Source organism: Zophobas morio, unplaced genomic scaffold (genome assembly GCF_036711695.1).
Source record: "Zophobas morio isolate AGI-343-1 ecotype UQ-CSIRO unplaced genomic scaffold, CSIRO_AGI_Zmor_V1 ptg000022l, whole genome shotgun sequence".
NCBI lineage: Eukaryota > Metazoa > Arthropoda > Insecta > Coleoptera > Tenebrionidae > Zophobas > Zophobas morio.
Genome location: NW_026972127.1, coordinates 7,771,217 through 7,788,906, shown reverse-complemented (window position 1 = coordinate 7,788,906; position 17,690 = coordinate 7,771,217). Strand labels below are relative to the sequence as shown.

The following is a 17,690-nucleotide window of genomic DNA, read 5'->3' as shown; positions in this document are numbered from 1 at the left end:
TTATATTAGTTTTAAACATGTTTTCTTGTTTTTTATGTACTTTTAGTAATTTAGCGTTAGGTAAATTTTTGAAACATTTACGACAGGTGCATGCTTTGTACGATAACGAAAAATTAAGATTAAAATGCTTTAGTTGTACCAACATATATGAAACTTTTAGTGGATATAGGAGACACATTCAAAAATGTAACACACACAAAATTAATAAGGATCGTTCTTCAATCTCTAATGTTGTAAAACCTCAAACTGAGTTAATATGTGCATCTACTAACGAACATTTTGATTTTGGATGTAACCTAACATCAAATACTAATCAGAAATCGTTAAGTGATTACTGTGCGTCATATGTTTCGAGTTTATACTCTCTGGGTTTACCAGACTCGACCATTCAAAATATCCTAGAAATGAATGAAAAATTACTAAAAATAATTTCGGATACACGAATCAGTAGCACCATAGCTGTTCAGAATGCATTTTCAGATATTAACACAAAATATAAAAGAGAATTGTATTTTAAAAAACATATAGTTGAACCTATTGAAATTCCAATAGGCATAAGATACGACCAAATATGGAATAAGGAAAAGTTTGTCTACGAACAAATCCTGATGTCATGTCATTTTATGTATGTTCCAATTTTAAAAACATTACAATTCCTTTTAAAAAATGACTCTTTTCGAAAATTATTATTTCAAAAACCCAAAGAAAGTCACCCCAACATTCTTTCTGAATTTTCACATGGAAGTATTTTCCGAAAGAGTGCATTTTTTAAAGAAAACCCTCATGCGTTTCAGCTGCAGCTCTACTTCGATGAATTTGATACGGTAAATCCATTAGGATCCAAAACGGGAGGACACAAAATTGGAGCAATTTACATGATGATAAAGAACTTACCCGCTCAGTTAAATTCAGTTTTGGAGAATATTCATTTAGTTGCTTTATTCTATGCCAATGACATAAAGAAATTTGGCATGAACTCAGTTCTAGATATCATTGTTAAAGATATTAAAATTTTAGAAGAGCAAGGAGTTTATGATGACGTTGCAAAGACATTTTTAAAAGGCACAGTTGTCTCACTTAGTCATGACAATCTGGGTGCTAATCAAATTTTTGGCATGGTAGAATCTTTTTCCTCGACTAACTATTGCCGCATTTGCATTGCTAATAAAACAGACGCACAAAGTAGAGCCATTCAAGATGAAAGTTTATTAAGAAGTGATTTTATGTATGAACAACATTGTAGATCGCTAAAACAGGAAACCGATCTTTCGAAAAGATCTAATAATACGGTCTGTGGCATTAAATTCCGAAGTTCCTTAAATAATCTTACTCAATTTAAGTTATGTAATAATCAGTCTGTAGACATTATGCATGACTTATTAGAAGGTGTTATACAACTGGAACTTAAATTATTTTTCAAATTTCTTATTTCAGAAAAAATCATAACCCTCGAAGATATTAATGACAGAATAAAATCTTTCAATTTTGGACATAATTATCAGTGTACTAAACCAAGCCCCATAAGTCTTGATAAACTAGGTAATTCAATAGGCCAACGTGCCGCACAGACTTTCTGTTTATTGAAGTTCATACCTTTAATTTTATCGGATAAAATACTATCGTTATCCGAACAACACCAGAGAAAATACCAAGTTATTCAATTAATTCTAAAAATTGTTAACATAGTATTTTCTACAGTGAATACAAAAGCAAGTGTTTCTGAACTAAAGGAATTAATTAGGCAACATCATGAATTAGTTATAAAAGAGTACAATATTAATTTAACACCCAAACATCATTTCATGATACATTATCCTTACATAATCTTAAAAATGGGACCTCTAATAGGCTTGTGTTGCATGCGTTTTGAAGCTAAACATGGATATTTTAAAAATCTCGTGACCAAGTTAAAAAACTACAAATCTTTATGCAAAACTCTGAGCTTTCGACATCAGGAGCACATATGGCACCAATGGAACAACATAAATTTAGGTTATCAACCATTATACGGAAAATGCAGTCAAATTAATTACAAAAATAAATTATATTCTGTTTCATTAAAACATTTTGTTGATTCAATACTTGGTGTTGAAGACAATTATTCCGTAACTGTTACAAATTCGGTAACTGCCTTCAGTACTTTCTTCCAAAAGAAAATGTTTGTTACATTAGAACACGATGAAAAATACCCACTTTTTTCCGAGATAATTGAGTTACTTATTATTAATAATAGTCCATATTTAATTTGTACGACTTGGGATACAATTACATTTAACGAGATTTATCAAGCTTACATTATACGCAGCCCTAATAACACAATATTTGAAATTGTTGACTTGAAAAGTGTAAATCACTTTGTCTCATATGAGTTACATCATCCTTTTGGTAGCAATATTAATGCAATTGTTCCTAAGTATTCTATATTATCATAAATGTAAATGTACAATAATTTGTTATCTGTGTAAAACCTAATTCGGGAAATCTATTTGTTTTCTATGAATGTATATTGTATTTGTATGAAAATAAAAAAATATAAATAAATGAGTTTTATTATTAAATCATTGGGACTTCAAGGGTGGGTAATTTGGCGATACAATTTGGTCAGAAGAACAAAATTACTTAGTTAAGTAACCAACAAGGGGCATGAACATTAACTACAATAAAATGTAAAAGTAACAAAATAACTGTTAAGTTAACAAAATGATAATGCCAAAATACATCCAAGACATCAGAATAAGTGCAGTACAACCAGTTTATTTTGTTAGAAGAACCAAGTTCACTGGTTAAAATAACTAGCAAATTTGATAATGTATCACTTTCGAGCTTGTCAAAAGACCACAAACTAGATGGTTATTGACTATACGCAAAAACAAACGAACACGATAATTCTTGCAAAATCAACAGCTTATGTTGTTAAAAATTCAGTTAGTGGCAGATATGTTTGCAAAAACAAATGGTACGAGCAACAGTATAAACGTGCAATACAATCAAAAATGTTTCTAATCCATAGGCTAATGTAGTTGTATTCATACTACGATAATGTTAATTTAAACAACGGTAAGTAGAATACTTAACAATAAAACAACTGATTTTGAACTAAAGGCATTGCTAAATTTTACGAAATTAATTTAGTAAAAAACTGCTTTAAGCCATGTGGTCAAATTAACTAAAAAGATGTAGTGGACCTATTTGAGCAACATTTTGTAGTTGGATCAACTCTACATTTTTTACTGTGTAATTCTGCATCATCCTGCTGATCTTCCAACCTTATCAACTAGATACACTCTTTTATCTATTAATCAGAATTACAAAATTTGGGTTAAACCGGACATAATAACTACTTCTTCAAACTTAATGAATTACAATCCTTTTAAAAGAGACTGTTATCTAGCTACTGAACGGAAGTTGAAATTCTTCAAAGTTTATACGGAGCAAAATTGCATACTAGAATGCATATCTAATGTTACGGCGAGGACATGTGGCTGTGTTCCATATTTTATACCCCGTGAGTATATTTAGCAGAAATTAACTTCCAATTTATAATTTAATTGTAGATGAGAAATCGACGAAAATTTGTGGGTTGGGGGATGCACCCTGTATAACTAAAAGTCAAGGTATAATTTTCAATATTATTTATATTTATTTCAGAAAACAATTTGCTTATCATTTTTTTTAAATCACGAATCGTTTTTAGGAAAAATAATTCATTTACAACTTGTAAAATACGAAAATATCGGTTTTCCGTTTCCGTCTGTCTGTCTGTTGGTGATTTAATTGGGCGGATAGTCTTAGAAAATATTGGACTGCAACATTTTTACTGTTTTATTTTAAAACTGAAATCAAAATTTGTCTCTTTTCCCCACCAAAATTTGATGATGTCATTTCAAAATTTTGCCGATGTGCTTTACTTGTGGTTTAATAATGTGTTTTAGGTTTATATATTTATAACTCAGTAACGTAAACGTAAAACACATCATTAAACCACAAGTAAAGCACATCGGCAAAATTTTAAAATGACATCCTCAAATTTTGGTGGGAAAAACAGACAAATTTTGATTTTAAACAAATATTTTTAATTTCTCGTAGAAAATGGTTTAAAAAAATTGTAGTATTTTGCTAATAGTGGTGTATGTAAGCGAAGAAAAATGTTTCTTCTCCAGTGGGAATCGAACCGCACGTTTACCGCTTACCGGGCGGGTGCCCTTACCACTAGACTAAGGAGGAGCTTATCTTTCCTCGCTTACTACTACGTATTATTGTGCCGCCACAGTGGTTACAAAGAATATTACATTTTTGTATTGGTCTCCCCAAAAAATGAAGACGTTTGCATAATATACTGGTATTAATTGAATTAATAATCATTCACCTCTACACTTTATTTTAACAGGGAATTTTTCAAAAAATAAAAATAAATAAATAAAATCAGGAACATCAAAATTTAGTGTTAATCTGAGACCCTACTAATGGGTCTTTGAGTTCATTTAAATGTGGAACAAACTGCGTCCTGATACATCGAAATTCACATTAACTACATCGAAATTTCGACCACGTACGTCGAAATTTCTTCCCACTACTAATTTTACGTCGTTCTTCTCATGGAAAAACTAGTTTCAACTAGTGCGAAAGTTGTTTTTAGTAAATGACAGTTTTAGACAGTTATGTCGATGTTGTGGATTTCCAAAAATGAGTATCGAAACAATCAGCGAAACTTAGAGACAATATATCTAACTTGAGAGCAACTAAATCGAAATTGGTTCTCGCTACATCAAAATTCTGGATAACGTAAAACATTTGTAAACAATAAAAATTATAAACAAAAGATCGACTTTTGTTTCACGACATCGAAAACTTAAAAAAATGCACCAGTTTTTTGTGAATTTAGAGCAAAGATTTCAACTACATCGAATACTATTACAAGAATATTTTAAACGGCTATATCGATTTTGTGGATTTCTAAGAATACATATTAAAATTGTTGACAACCTACATCGAACTTTAGGACTAATATGCTAAAATTTGTTCCCAATACATCAAAATCATAGATAACGTAAATAATTTTTAAATAAGGAAAATTTTGTCGTAAGATATTAAATTTTGTGTATGTGACATCGAAAATGCAAACAAAAATAGCAGTTTTACGTGAATTTATAGCAAACATTTCAACTATATCGAATTATTACCATTGAAAGAAAATTTTAGACAACTCTATCGAAACTGTGGATTTCGAAGCATAAATACCGAAATTTTGGCACCATACATCGAAATTTGTCTCCATTACATCCCGATTATCAAAATATGGAAATTTTTTGTAACAAATGCAGTTTTTTTAGTAAATATAGGACAAAAATTTCAAGTACATCGATTACTTTGGGAAATTTTAGACGGTTATGTATATCGATCTTGTGGATTTCGAAATAATGTATCGAACTTGAGAGCAACTACGTCGAAATTTTATGTCCACTACACCATAACCTCCGATAACATAAATAATTAAAAAAAATGAAAATATTGAAAACTTTGTAATAGTATAGTTTTGGAAATTTCATTCTACCCTATAAAATTTTATTGACAATAACCAGACGGACAGTAGTACAATAGTAAAAGATATTTACAACTTAAAATTGTCGCGTGCAGGTAATCCCCAGATGTTGGAAAGCAGAATAATCCAGGTCCGCACAGGGACTCTCGTTACTCGCGAACGAAAATGACCATAATTTTATGAGTACAACTACAAATTCGGGTGAACTGGTGTGACCCGTAAATATTTCTTACTATTGTACTACTGTCCGTCCCGTTATTGTCAATAAAATTTTAAAGGGTAGAATGAAATTTTCAGAACTATAATAAGATATGGAATTTTGTTTTGGTGACATCGAAAATACAAACAAATGCAGCAGTTTTTTGGCGAATTTAAAACAAACATTCAAATATATCGAATATTGTTTCAAGCACAAGAAAATTTTAGACGGCTACGTCGATTTTGTGGATGTCTAAACATAAATATCAAAATTTTTCACAACATACATCGAAATTTCGACATAATATCAAATTTCAAAACCCTGTGTAGAAATTTGTTTCCATTACACCAGAATCTCCGATAACGTAAATAACGTGGCACTGAGTAATATTAATTTAATGATTACAGAGCGTTAACATAATTTTATTTATTCATCTAAAAAAATTATGATTCATCTTTCAATTTTTTTAACTTAAGCTCACTTGAAGTCTACATAATAATATTTTTCTTTATCTGTGATCTAGTAATCCGTCCTTATTTTTAACTTTACACACATCAATTGGTTAAAAAAAAGTACACCGTAAGGTCGAAAAAAGTGTCTTCTAGTAGGCCACGACATTTATTTTTAAAATAGTGATGTTGACATCGCGTTGTTGTTGTTAACATCATTATTTAAAAAAAATGCCATCGCCCACTAGCATCATGGGATATTACTCACGGATCAGTGGATAGGAAAGAACTTTTTAAACGTTTTAGATCAATTTTTTCAAATTTTTCAGTACATTCAGTGTCTGAAAGAGAAAACCAGATATTTATCAAATTCAAATAACAACATATGTGTGATTCCAGAAGAGTATCTAAACATAGAAATGAACATTCGGGTTGCACTTGCCCAAGACCCATCTACCATCCCGAAGCTCCCCGAACTTTGTGACTGTTTACCATCTTGCACCTCCATCGTCTACAACGCAGAAATCAGCACCGGCCAACCCCCATCTCTACCCTACAACGATACCTTCCACACCACCGTACACCTAACATTCAAAGACTCCAGTTTCATAACGATGGAAAGAAACGAACTCTTCAGCAACGCTGACTTCTGGGCCAGCTGTGGAGGCCTCATCGGTCTATTCACCGGATTCTCCGTAGTGTCTCTCGCCGAAATCATCTACTTCTTCACCCTAAAGTGTTTATGTAACTTACAAACCACCACGAGACGACGAAGAGCCACCAAAACCGCCACAGTATAGCTTAACACGCTCAGAATATTGTATTAGCCTTTCGTTAAAAAATAAATCTGATTGTGCAAACGAGTGACCTTAGCTACAAAAGCCGGCACGTTTAGCCCACGGCTCTCAAATACCATCTTCCGCCTCGTTTGTTCCATAACAACTCTTCCAACATCCTCATCACTCTGACAAACGTCAAGTCATTTTTTCGACAATCAACTCGAGTGGATAAATCGAATTCACATTTAAACCAAATCAACAGGTGGCACTTGAGAAAAAATCGAGTGGATGTTTCAGGCCGGTTTCGGGTTAGTTTACGTCAGATTTGGGAAACCGGGACACTATCTCGTGAAGGATCTGGTCGAGGACCTCTTGTTTTACGTCTGAATAAAATCACTTTAAAAATAAACAGGGGTTAGAAGCTATCTAGCGGTGGCACGCCGTTTTATTATTCCGATAGCGTGTTCAGATTAGAGGAGGAATCGAAGATCGCGGTGTTGACGGATTGTCATTTATTATACCTCTTGTTATGACGTTATTTGTGGACGTGATGGGAGGAATATTAATTAGCCACGATTTGTTAGTTTCGGTGGGAAGTGAGTGATGGAAGGTCTGGAGCGATTCGTGGTGAAAAGCCCAGCTTATAACTCGCTCGGAAGAAGCAATCACTTAAATTGAGTCCTTGGGAGTGCACGGGTCATAAAACCACGGCGATACCTAAATAATTAATCATAAAATAATCCCCAGCAACGGTACTCGTAAATTGCAGCCGAGTTGCGGGATCTCCTTTAAGACATTGATAAGTACTGCGTAAACTGTGCGATTTAATCGCCCCATTAAACCCGAACATAAAAACTTCAGTCGTGTCCAGTTCAGAAATTGGTGCAGTAATCGAAAAAGTTTTTTGGGAAGAGGGCTAGTGGGGCAAATCTGGGTCACAAGTATCGGGAAAGTGATCATGCGGATTTAGTATTATGTAGAGGGATCAATTCCATTCAAAACAAAATCGTTATTTCACATGTGATCGTAATCTTAGTCGCCGATTTGGCTTGCAATTTCCCAGTTCTTTTTTCTATGGTCAATTTTTGCATTATTTATTGTGACTAAAACATTCTTTCTATGCATAACGGTGAAAATCGTCAGCGTCTTATTCTTTGACCTTAACTAGAAGGAATACACAAGTAGGTCCCAAAAATCTTTTCTAAACTTGATACAAAACTTCGGTTTTATGTTTTATCTTTAAAACTGTTACATGATTGCCAAAATTTATTTAGTGTATGTATTCTAGATTACAAAAAGACATGCTGTCTATAATTTAAAGTTTTGAAATGTGAGAGGAAGACTGTCATGTCGTTAGCAAAGTATGTATTTAAGAGCCACCTGTTCTATTTAGAAACCTTATCTGTAAGAAACGAATCTGATCTGACAAGATGTATCTGTGTGTGAACTGTGAAGGAATCTGGCGGTTTCGTAAAAAATATATATTATATTTCAGCTGCTAATTAAACAGTGTAACGTTATTTTGCATACGTAACATTTTTAAACACCTTTACAAATCCGTTAGATATTAATTAAATTACACGGTCTTAAGACGAAGCGAGATTGAATTTCAATATCTGGTGTACCAAAACGTGACTACAATGACTGTATATAAGTAAATGTCAATATATTGCTATAAATTATTTGCTACGAATACAAAATATTCTGCGAAGAACATAAAAATTATTTTGGTGCCAAAGGAACATGGTCATGTTTTGTGATTAGAACTGTTTTTGGTCAGTTGAACTTTTAGGTTACGCGGTGTCAAAAAATGATGCATAGTTGACTATAATTAAATATCTGGTTATCTGTATATTTATTTCAAACTTCTGTTTGTTCTCGAGAAGACAAATTACAGCAGACAATGTGAACTACATGATCAATTGATATTTCTGTCATCAACAGATTATAATTTCTTTTTAAACACTCCCAAACTAAATGATGTTGGCAACACTAACGTGTTCCTTGTTTGGTTTGATAGTTACGGTGAAATAAATATCAAATAAACCGTCAAACAGCTGCAGTGCCAACATCATTATGTTAAAAATAAATTTCATGAGTTACTAGAAGACTTTTTCGATCGTACGATATTATATACAGGGTCATTATAAAATATTGTAGTCGAAGAAGGCCATGATTTTGGTGACATTTTGTGCCGCCTTTTTCAGTTTTGTGGAAAGGATTACACTAATATTGGAATTTTTATTTTTAGCGCCACATTAGTTGACATTTGGGGCTGCACTGTTTCAACGCTTCATCAAATTCTGTCAGATGTCAATAATTTTTTCGTTTGTACTGGTACGTTTTCCCTCACTTTGTGCGTTAATTGACTTGTCTTGTTTTCATTTTTGCTGTCTTGCCCCTTTGTTAGAACTTTAATAAGTGTCTCAAAAAACAGTTTTTATCAAAATTACGGATCATTGTGGAATAATCTCAGGTAATGAACAGAGAGGAATAACTATGGTCAGTGTTACAAATGATTTTTTTAGTTCTTTGGCGCAATCATCATGCCTATTACCGTAATGGGGTGTTAAATGAGGATGGGGATGGAGTGTACTCTGTGGAGGCGTCTAAAAACGAGTATCTAGTGAAATGTTCTGTTGTCATTGATGAAGAATCTTTGAAGACGCTATATGGCGAATTATGGCCAGATTTAACGACACTGGTAGCATTTCTAAGTGAAAACCGACGGGGAGACCTCAAGTTAGTGAAGACGTTGTTGAAGATTTAAGGATGAGAATGGAACAAAGTCCGAATAAAGCTTTGTCAAAAATCTTTACTGTCCGGAGTACCATACAGCCCATGTCAGAAAATCGTAAAAGAGAAGTTACATATGCATCCATACAAGATTTTGTTGGTTCAGGAGCTGCAACCAGCTGATTTTCCTTGGCGCGTTGGGTATTGTAGTTGGTTTCAAGCTGATATGGACGATAACGGGATTCTCGATTTGTCGTTCTTTTCTGATGAAGCCTGGTTTCATCTGTTAGGCTATTATGTCAACTGACAGAACTTCAGAATTTGGTGTATAGAAAATACTCACGCTTTTGAAGAAACACCATCACACGCAATGAAGGTTGGTGTGTGGTTAGCAGACGACGATTCATAGGCCTGATACTTTTTCAAGTAAATGAATGTGATCAATAAACAAAATTAGATGTAGAAAGTGTATGTAGGTACTGCAATAAAGTTTTTTATTTTCAGTAACTTTCATTTTTCTTTCGGTGTTAGTTGCATTCTCTTAATTTAAAACTTACTTCAACTTACTGTTTAGTAATAATTGTAATTTTACTATTAGGAAAGTTAAAAATCTTTATTAAACATTCTGTTGTTTCAAGAGATCTCATAATCAGCTACAGAACTCTTAACACTATGCTCCTGAAATTTTATTGGTTTTTTCATCTTTTTTCTTATAGAAATTTTGAAAAATCTTGATATTAGGATGGCCATGTGGGCGTGTTTTGGGTAGAACCTCTTTGACATTCCTGTTATGCAGATCTGGCATGTTTCAGATATCTAGAAACTGCAAAGCTGAAGGTAATGTTTGGACATAGCAGTTTTCACCTATTGTAGGGATGAAGATCAAGGATTTCAGTTGTGTTTTTTCAAGAGAAAAGCACCGGTCACACACCATGTCTGCACCAATATTTTGACGATTCCTTTCAATTTACAAACAGAACTTTCGCGGGATCACAACTTTGGCAAAATTATTTACTGCAAAAACTCATTAGGTACTCATAGTGTTCGTTAACTGTGATAAGACTTGCTCTGCCATTGTCCATTACGTGATTTTTCACAATTTTTACCTTCAGGGTACCTATAAAAATGTATTTTTTTAAATAATTACCGTGTTCATTGGTTTCGACAAACTTAACCTCACTTTTTGGATTTCATTATTTGAAAAATTATTGCTTCTTTGCAAAACAGACCAGATGATTTATTCTGTTCAACTCCAATCGACTTTCCAAGGTGTAATTCATGACAAAGCCCTTAAACGTTTTTCTGACAATTTACAATTTTTGAAACTGAAATGTATTGCAGTGGCGTTCACAAATGCCCGATAACACTGCAACCCTTAATGCTCTGGCCTGGCGTCTTTTCGTGTCTATTTAAAATGAATTTAAACCGCGAACCGGGCATTTCAATTTTTGACACATCTGACAGATTTGTTTGGACGTTCGTGACATTTCAAAACAGTTCAAATCATTTTGGTGATTAGCGGCACGAGAAAAATTTCATTTGTTTTTCATAGGTGAGTTGACTACAATATTTTATAATGACCCTGTATAATTATTTTTTAAAATGGCTTTATCTATTGTTTGTAAAGTGGTTCACAATTGTAAATTTATGGACACTTTCGATTTCCTATAAATATTTAAAAATATCGATAGCGTGTTCGACACAGATGCTGGTTCTTTCTCCCCACTTCCCTTTATTGGGACTCGCGAGTGGGGGAGAAGACGTGGTCAACACTGCTCGATGGAATGTTTAGTTGGACTTGGATATCAATTTTTAACCGTCTTGATGATACCAATTTGGTTAACGAAACGTGTCGTCGTTATAATTATGTTTAACTTAGTCCTTTGAGGATGTCACCCCCTTAATTTTGAATTTAAAAAATTGAAAACATGACTTCTCTTGTGTATGTTTTAACAAAACGAAAGCACTTTTTGCATGCAAATAAAACATTAATATAATTTAAAAATACGATTGTCAAGTGCTAACTAGAGATAAACAAAAACGTGTGTTCAGTTAGATAACTCCAATACTCAATACTCACTTCTAAATAACTTAAAAAAAAAGAAAAAAACGTTGAATCTACTCACCGTAGACGATAATCTCTGCCGGAGCCGCCATCCTCTTGGCGGCGATATTCTCCGCCACACAGGTGTAATTATTCGTGTCCTGACTCCGGGCCTGTCCTATAAGCAGATGCCCCTCCGTGGACACCAGAATGGACGTGTCCGGCTGCAGCGGCTGCCCCCCTTGCAGCCAGTACACCCTCGGGGGCGGCACTCCCGCCGGAGGAACGCAACGCAGCTCCATCTGCTGGTTGAGTTCCACCCGAGTGGACGCGGGACTCTCCTCGAACAGCTTCTTCATGTCTGCGGACAAGGCAACGAGATGAAAGTAGGAATGTTCGGCCGAAATTAGCTTTGTTGCTGGCGGAATGTTCGCCGATGAATCAATCCGTTTTTGGTCGATATAATTTTAAAGCAGTCGTAAAAGATGATTGTCTTACATGAACGTTGGGCAACTTTAATCTCGATTAAATCGAGATATTATCTCGGATGTAAGTCGGTGGTGGTGTCTGTGTTTAGGACGTACCGCAGTGTTAAAGCCGTGATAGAGGCGATCGATCGACATAAGAACGCACTTAGGGGGCTTTATAACCAACAAAATTTTTTAAATTGACATATCAGCTTGGCACAGTTTGGCCTGTCTCCAAGCGTTCAGCAGAAATGGGTTAATCGGGTAGACGTCGGGGATAAAGGGGTGACTATCTTTCATGAGGGAAATACAAAAAGCGGAAGCGGGGTTTCAAAATTGATAAGATTACAAATATATGATAGATGAAGGTAAAAAGTGGTATCAAAGGGGGACTGGGAAAGGAGGTTGTGTTTTTGGGTAGATACAAACGTCCCACTAAAATACTAAATTATAACTCTATGTTTGTGGAGAAAATTAACCATTCTGACAAACAGGGCAAAACTGATCTCTGCTGAATTTTGAAAAGCAGTTGAAAGCGTCCCAATTAAAGTAAGATGTAAACGATTTTATCTTCTGTTTTTCCCAAACCGGTAGTATCTTTTTACGGCTCCAACTTTAATTAACAAATCTATAAAATGTGTTTAAGATCCTCATTTCGATTAAGATAATTACGATGTGTCACAGTTTAGAAAATTAGACCCTTCACAAGTTTTTTTATGGACAATAACGTCCCGTGTTTATGAAGTTTTGAAATTACACTTTCACATGGCCCCCCAGTTTCGTCAAATTCGAGCACCGTCTCCATCCGACCTTTCTATTTGTTCTGTCGTTCCACGAAAAGGAAACCGTCGGTTGTAAAATTTAAGAACTCGTTTTATCTCCGGAATCAAAGCCGGAACGACGCAAGCAGGTCAGTCGTGTAATTTTGCAATATCAGCGGAAATGCAGATCGACTTAAAACAATAACAGAGCCCCGGCTTGCATATAATTTTGCAGAATGTGGTTCGAAAACAAACACAAACACCCATATATTTCCACTAGGATAATCCCGGAGTCCCGCCGCTTCATCCTGGCAGGATCTCTGGTCGTCCTTATGCATGTGTATATGTGGGTTAAGCTAAATAATTCAGGGCACTTGTTTAAATTTACATATAACAGCGAGCTCAGGATTTATGCTTTGATATTACTGCAAGTCTTTCCCTGGTGCAATATTAAACGACTTCCATCCAGACGCGGCTTAAATATTGCAAAGAGCAAAGAATGGTGAACTTGGGCGAGATTTTTCCTTCACGCAGAAAAATGATAACGGTTTATTCACGCCACCGCGACGAAGGTTTCGGTTTATTCCAAGTGCGACTGACTGTATGCATGGGGAATTGGTTTTTATTTTATGTCTCCCCAGATCATTTTAAAAGCTTATTATTGAATGAAGCATTTGTGAAGGTAAAAGAAGGTTATCGACCAGTATTTTTTTCAAGTCTTTGCATCACCTTTGAAAATGTTGAGGAAGAAGAGCTGCTCGAAGGGTTTCATCTCGGGTTTCTTGGATACGGCCTGAGTGTAGTTAGACTCGTTTAACGGCGTCGCGCACTACGACCAGGAATTTCGTGGAGGGATTCACTTGCTGCACCCAGCATCAATAAATGGACCAATTTGTGCATTTATTCCGTTTAATTTGTCCTACAATAATCATCACACTGGATAAAATAATTCAATTTGTGTTGTTCACTGATTTCTGAATGAGAATCGGGGAATAATTTCTAATTTCACTTTGACAATTCAATTTTCCAAGGTGATCGTCGAACTGAGACGGAACCTTTTTTTTACCTTCACAAATGGATCACACAATTCCCCATTTTAATTCCCTATATCCAAACTTGGATGCGGCACCCTATAAAACACATTATAGTCACCAACAATTCGCTTGTGTTTTATCTTCATATTTAATTTAATTTCTATTCCTAGACGATGGAGTCGCTCTTAATGAATGGCGATGACGCAGTTTAAAAAAATGCAATTTACCCATTTTATAACGACCTCTGAATAATTCATGTGAATTAAGCGGACAAAGTTCCGGAAGAATTTGGTTAATGAAATATTAAAATCCGTTTGCATCACAAAACACACTAAGCGACAAGAATTAAGGCGTTAATCTGCACAGGGAGCAGCATGCAGTCTAGGAGAAAGTGGTTTAAAAGCAGAAGCCACCAAGATGCACCGTATTAATTAAATGAAATGAAGCCGTTGAATTCGCGTTGAAATTTTAATAATTCTGAAAATAGCGAGTTCCAGCCCGGCCTGGATTGGTGGACGCTTCGCTATGCATCATTCAAGAAACCATTATAAAACTTAAGCACTGATGAAGCCCGGGGGGATCCAAACAAGCTCTCTCAAATAACCTATAAATTATAAAGAGCGTGTGCACACAAAAACGCACTTGGAGTACGAGGGAGCGTGGAGGAGAAAAGATCCCTATTTTTTCGAGTTATTGCAGTTTTAGTCTCATATTGGCTGCGGCGGAAAAACAATCAGTTGATACGGTTGTATGGGGAGATTAATGAAGATGAGGTTATTGGCTTGGAAGTTTGTTCCAGAGCAATCAGGAAGGGATTAATAACGGAATAAGCATAAAACAAAATGTTTGCTATCATTAAACTAGAGAGTCCTTAGACCATATAATTGCAGCAGATGCAAAAATAACGTTCTGAGCATACGACAAATTAAAATTGTTGTCAATTTGTGCTAACACCCAGATTTCCCACAAGACAAATCACTTTAGACGCTCTTCAAATAATAACGCCATTATCCGGGATAACGTAGATATCCTCTGACCCGAAACAGCTGCTGCCTGACCTCTTTTTCAATAAAACAATCATAATATCTTTTTCTATTATGAATTATGGCAACAAAAACATGACACGATTATCCCTGTTCTAAACCCTATTTGCTAAATGGCGCCCATTCCTCGAAATCGTTTATCTCTTCTGGACAAATTCCCTCAAAGCTACCACCTCACACAATTAGCCGTGAATTCTTTATTACACTTGTGGTGTGAACTGATTACTATTTCGGTCTGAGCGGAACCATCTGGCAGCTTCATCGCGTCTATTTCCATACAGAGGAGATTTATGTGCACGAGAGATCTAAGAAGAGCATATTTGACGAAGGAAATTTGAAAAAAATAGAGCTTTGACGAACACCTGAACATGACGTACACGACATTCATATTTTATAAAGAATTGATAAACACAATAATGTGTAAAAAATGGATCTATCAATTTTTTACATGGTGATAAGTTTAGTTGAGTACGAAATGGCATTTGAGCAAACTGCCAACTCCTTTTTATGTTATACAATAAAATTTTCACATTTCCGTTTCAAGATGCTGTTAATTTACTCTAAATTTAAATTTTAAAATAAAGCAACATAAAGTTAGACTTTTAAATTAAGTACCGAACTGCTTCGCTAATTGCTTTCAAGATTTACATCCCTTAGAGGATGCATTATCGAACTGAAAACATTACTTTTGCCCATTACTGTGACCCATTTTAGGAAAACTTAGGCAAGTGGTTTGAATAAATTTAACTACGAAATTCCGGAACGTAAAACACAGCGTAAAACTCTAATATAAAAACGTACAAGACTACGCTGAGGACGTACTTACAAAAACGTCCACTGTCAGTATCTGCACAGTTAATCAATTCTAACTCGTCTTTTTATAGTTAATTGCTCTCATCAATTATAACAGTGCATCGAGAAGTCAACTAACTAGAAAATGTAGACAAAATCGTAATTGTTTGTAAATGTTGTAAAATATCTGGCAAATATTTAATATGTATGATTTTTAATTTTTGGTGACATTTTAATAAGATAATTCCTTCAATGTTTGGCCCATTTTCGAGAAGTAAAAGTGATCTCCCGTTTCCGTCTGTCTGTCTGTATGTCTGTCTGTCTGGTTTTAATATCAATTTTTATTAGAGACTTATCTCCGAAACTACTGTACACAGCATCCAAAAAAATAGTAAATGTTGGGTAAATGTGGTAAATGTAAAAGTGGAGTACAAGAATTTCCTTGGCGGCCAACCCCTCGGCAGCCATATTCTTAAAACATCTAAAACACCGTACCATGTCTTGCGTTTATCCCCGTTGTTCGAAGCCCGCAGGTGCACCAACCCAAGAATGTTTCCGTTCAGATTTGGTCCTTGTATCCTTCCTCGCCGATTCATCAAGCTTTGTTTAAACAATGACGGCGTTAATTAGTGTCAAGGCGGCATTCTCAGAACGGAACAAGTCGTGTAATTTATTTTATTGCCCGGCATGTGCACGTATAAATAAAAATGGGGGAGAAAACAAAAGTATACAACGGCGGAGAAGAGATCCGTGGCGGAGTATTCAACACGTCTTTACGAAGAACGTTCACGTTTCCAGCGTCGAATCAATCCTGTGAAATGTATTTTTGGATGGAAGTTCACCGGTGTCAACCGAGAATTGCCTTTAGCTTTGCTCGTATGATAAATGGATAGGTTACCATTTGCAAATTGGACGGCTTTTGATACGCGAATTGAAAACACACAAACTGCTCCTGGTGCTTGTTTGCCGCGGGATGAAAAGAGTCCTTTTCGAGGAAAGGAATAAAAACGCAAATTAGAGTGCAGTGGCGATGTCAAAGCGGTTGTTAATGCGTGAATTTGGGTGGTGAATTAGGTGCTTAGAAATTTAGATTTGCAAATAAAATGATTAAAATGAACAAGTAGAAACACGATAATACTAACAATCCGGAAAAAAATAGTTTGAATGATCAAAGCCCGTCAGCCAAGTCAAATTTTCCGCCATCCGCCCTGATTAATCCTTTCAAAAATGCCTCCACCAGCCGTCATAAAGACCCACATATTTATGAAGCGACCGTTCGAACCCAGACACCGGAATTTATATCGGATGATATCTGAGCCATTGTACGCGGAGGGATACGAATGCGAACACATTTATTCCGACATTATTGTCATGTAAGCTATGCACAGGTAGCTACTGAATGAGTTCATGACAAGTAATATTTCAATGTGTCTCGGCCTAATCGTGCCGAGAAATTCACTCAAGATGGTCTGTTTTACCACAGCTCGACTATTGATTGCATTACAAAGACGACATCTTTGACGTGAAAGGTGAGCTGTCAGGGTTCGAACAATGTGGAATTCGTACCGCATGCCGCGACCTCATTGTTTTAAACAATTTCCGGGAAGATGTTAAACGGTTTTTAACTGCAGCGGGAGTCTGGCCTTTCAGGGTTTTTAAATGGGAAACAACTGGAGTTGTTACTTGGAAGGCGAGTTTAATGACGGCATAAATTGTGAGGGAGAACAAAACCGTCAATTTAGAGTCGACAACGGGAATCATTTTTTTTGTGCCGGCGATCGCTATGTTGTTAGAATTGCATTGGTCTAGATTTTTGATCATGCATTTATACAGTCATTATTTCAAGG

General features: G+C 35.3%; 3 protein-coding genes and 1 long non-coding RNA gene across 7 annotated transcripts in view; 3 read left to right on the top strand and 1 right to left on the bottom strand.

Moving 5' to 3' along the window:
* The window catches only part of LOC135133759 (netrin receptor UNC5B), a 241,189-nt gene that overhangs the window by 80,251 nt on the left and 143,248 nt on the right, over window positions 1-17,690 (bottom strand). For all 4 annotated transcript variants that reach the window (XM_064062253.1, XM_064062255.1, XM_064062256.1 and 1 more), the window contains exon 4: window positions 11,829-12,107. In XM_064062253.1, coding sequence (XP_063918323.1) covers window positions 11,829-12,107 — 279 coding nt within the window. The remainder of the gene's footprint in view (window positions 1-11,828; window positions 12,108-17,690) is intronic.
* On the top strand, window positions 18-2,458 carry LOC135133729 (uncharacterized). Its single transcript, XM_064062216.1, has one exon. The coding sequence runs from the start codon at window positions 18-20 to the stop codon at window positions 2,430-2,432; it is 2,415 nt and encodes an 804-aa protein (XP_063918286.1). The 3' UTR covers window positions 2,433-2,458.
* LOC135133807 (pickpocket protein 28-like) lies at window positions 2,701-7,353 on the top strand. Its single transcript, XM_064062329.1, has 5 exons — window positions 2,701-2,760; window positions 3,208-3,505; window positions 3,555-3,614; window positions 6,587-6,981; window positions 7,264-7,353. Exons 1-5 carry the CDS (start codon window positions 2,701-2,703, stop codon window positions 7,351-7,353), a joined length of 903 nt encoding a protein of 300 aa, XP_063918399.1.
* LOC135133742 (uncharacterized) lies at window positions 9,321-10,209 on the top strand. Its single transcript, XR_010281202.1, has 2 exons — window positions 9,321-9,442; window positions 9,495-10,209. It is a non-coding gene; the product is annotated as an uncharacterized LOC135133742 (long non-coding RNA).

Coding starts and splice junctions, on each gene's coding strand:
- LOC135133729 (XM_064062216.1), top strand. CDS start 18: ATGTTTTCTTGTTTTTTATGTACTTTTAGTAATTTAGCGTTAGGTAAA.
- LOC135133807 (XM_064062329.1), top strand. CDS start 2,701: ATGATAATGCCAAAATACATCCAAGACATCAGAATAAGTGCAGTACAA. Junction 3,615..6,586: donor CTGTATAACTAAAAGTCAAG/GTATAATTTTCA, acceptor GTGTGATTCCAG/AAGAGTATCTAAACATAGAA. Junction 6,982..7,263: donor GAGCCACCAAAACCGCCACA/GTATAGCTTAAC, acceptor TGGATGTTTCAG/GCCGGTTTCGGGTTAGTTTA.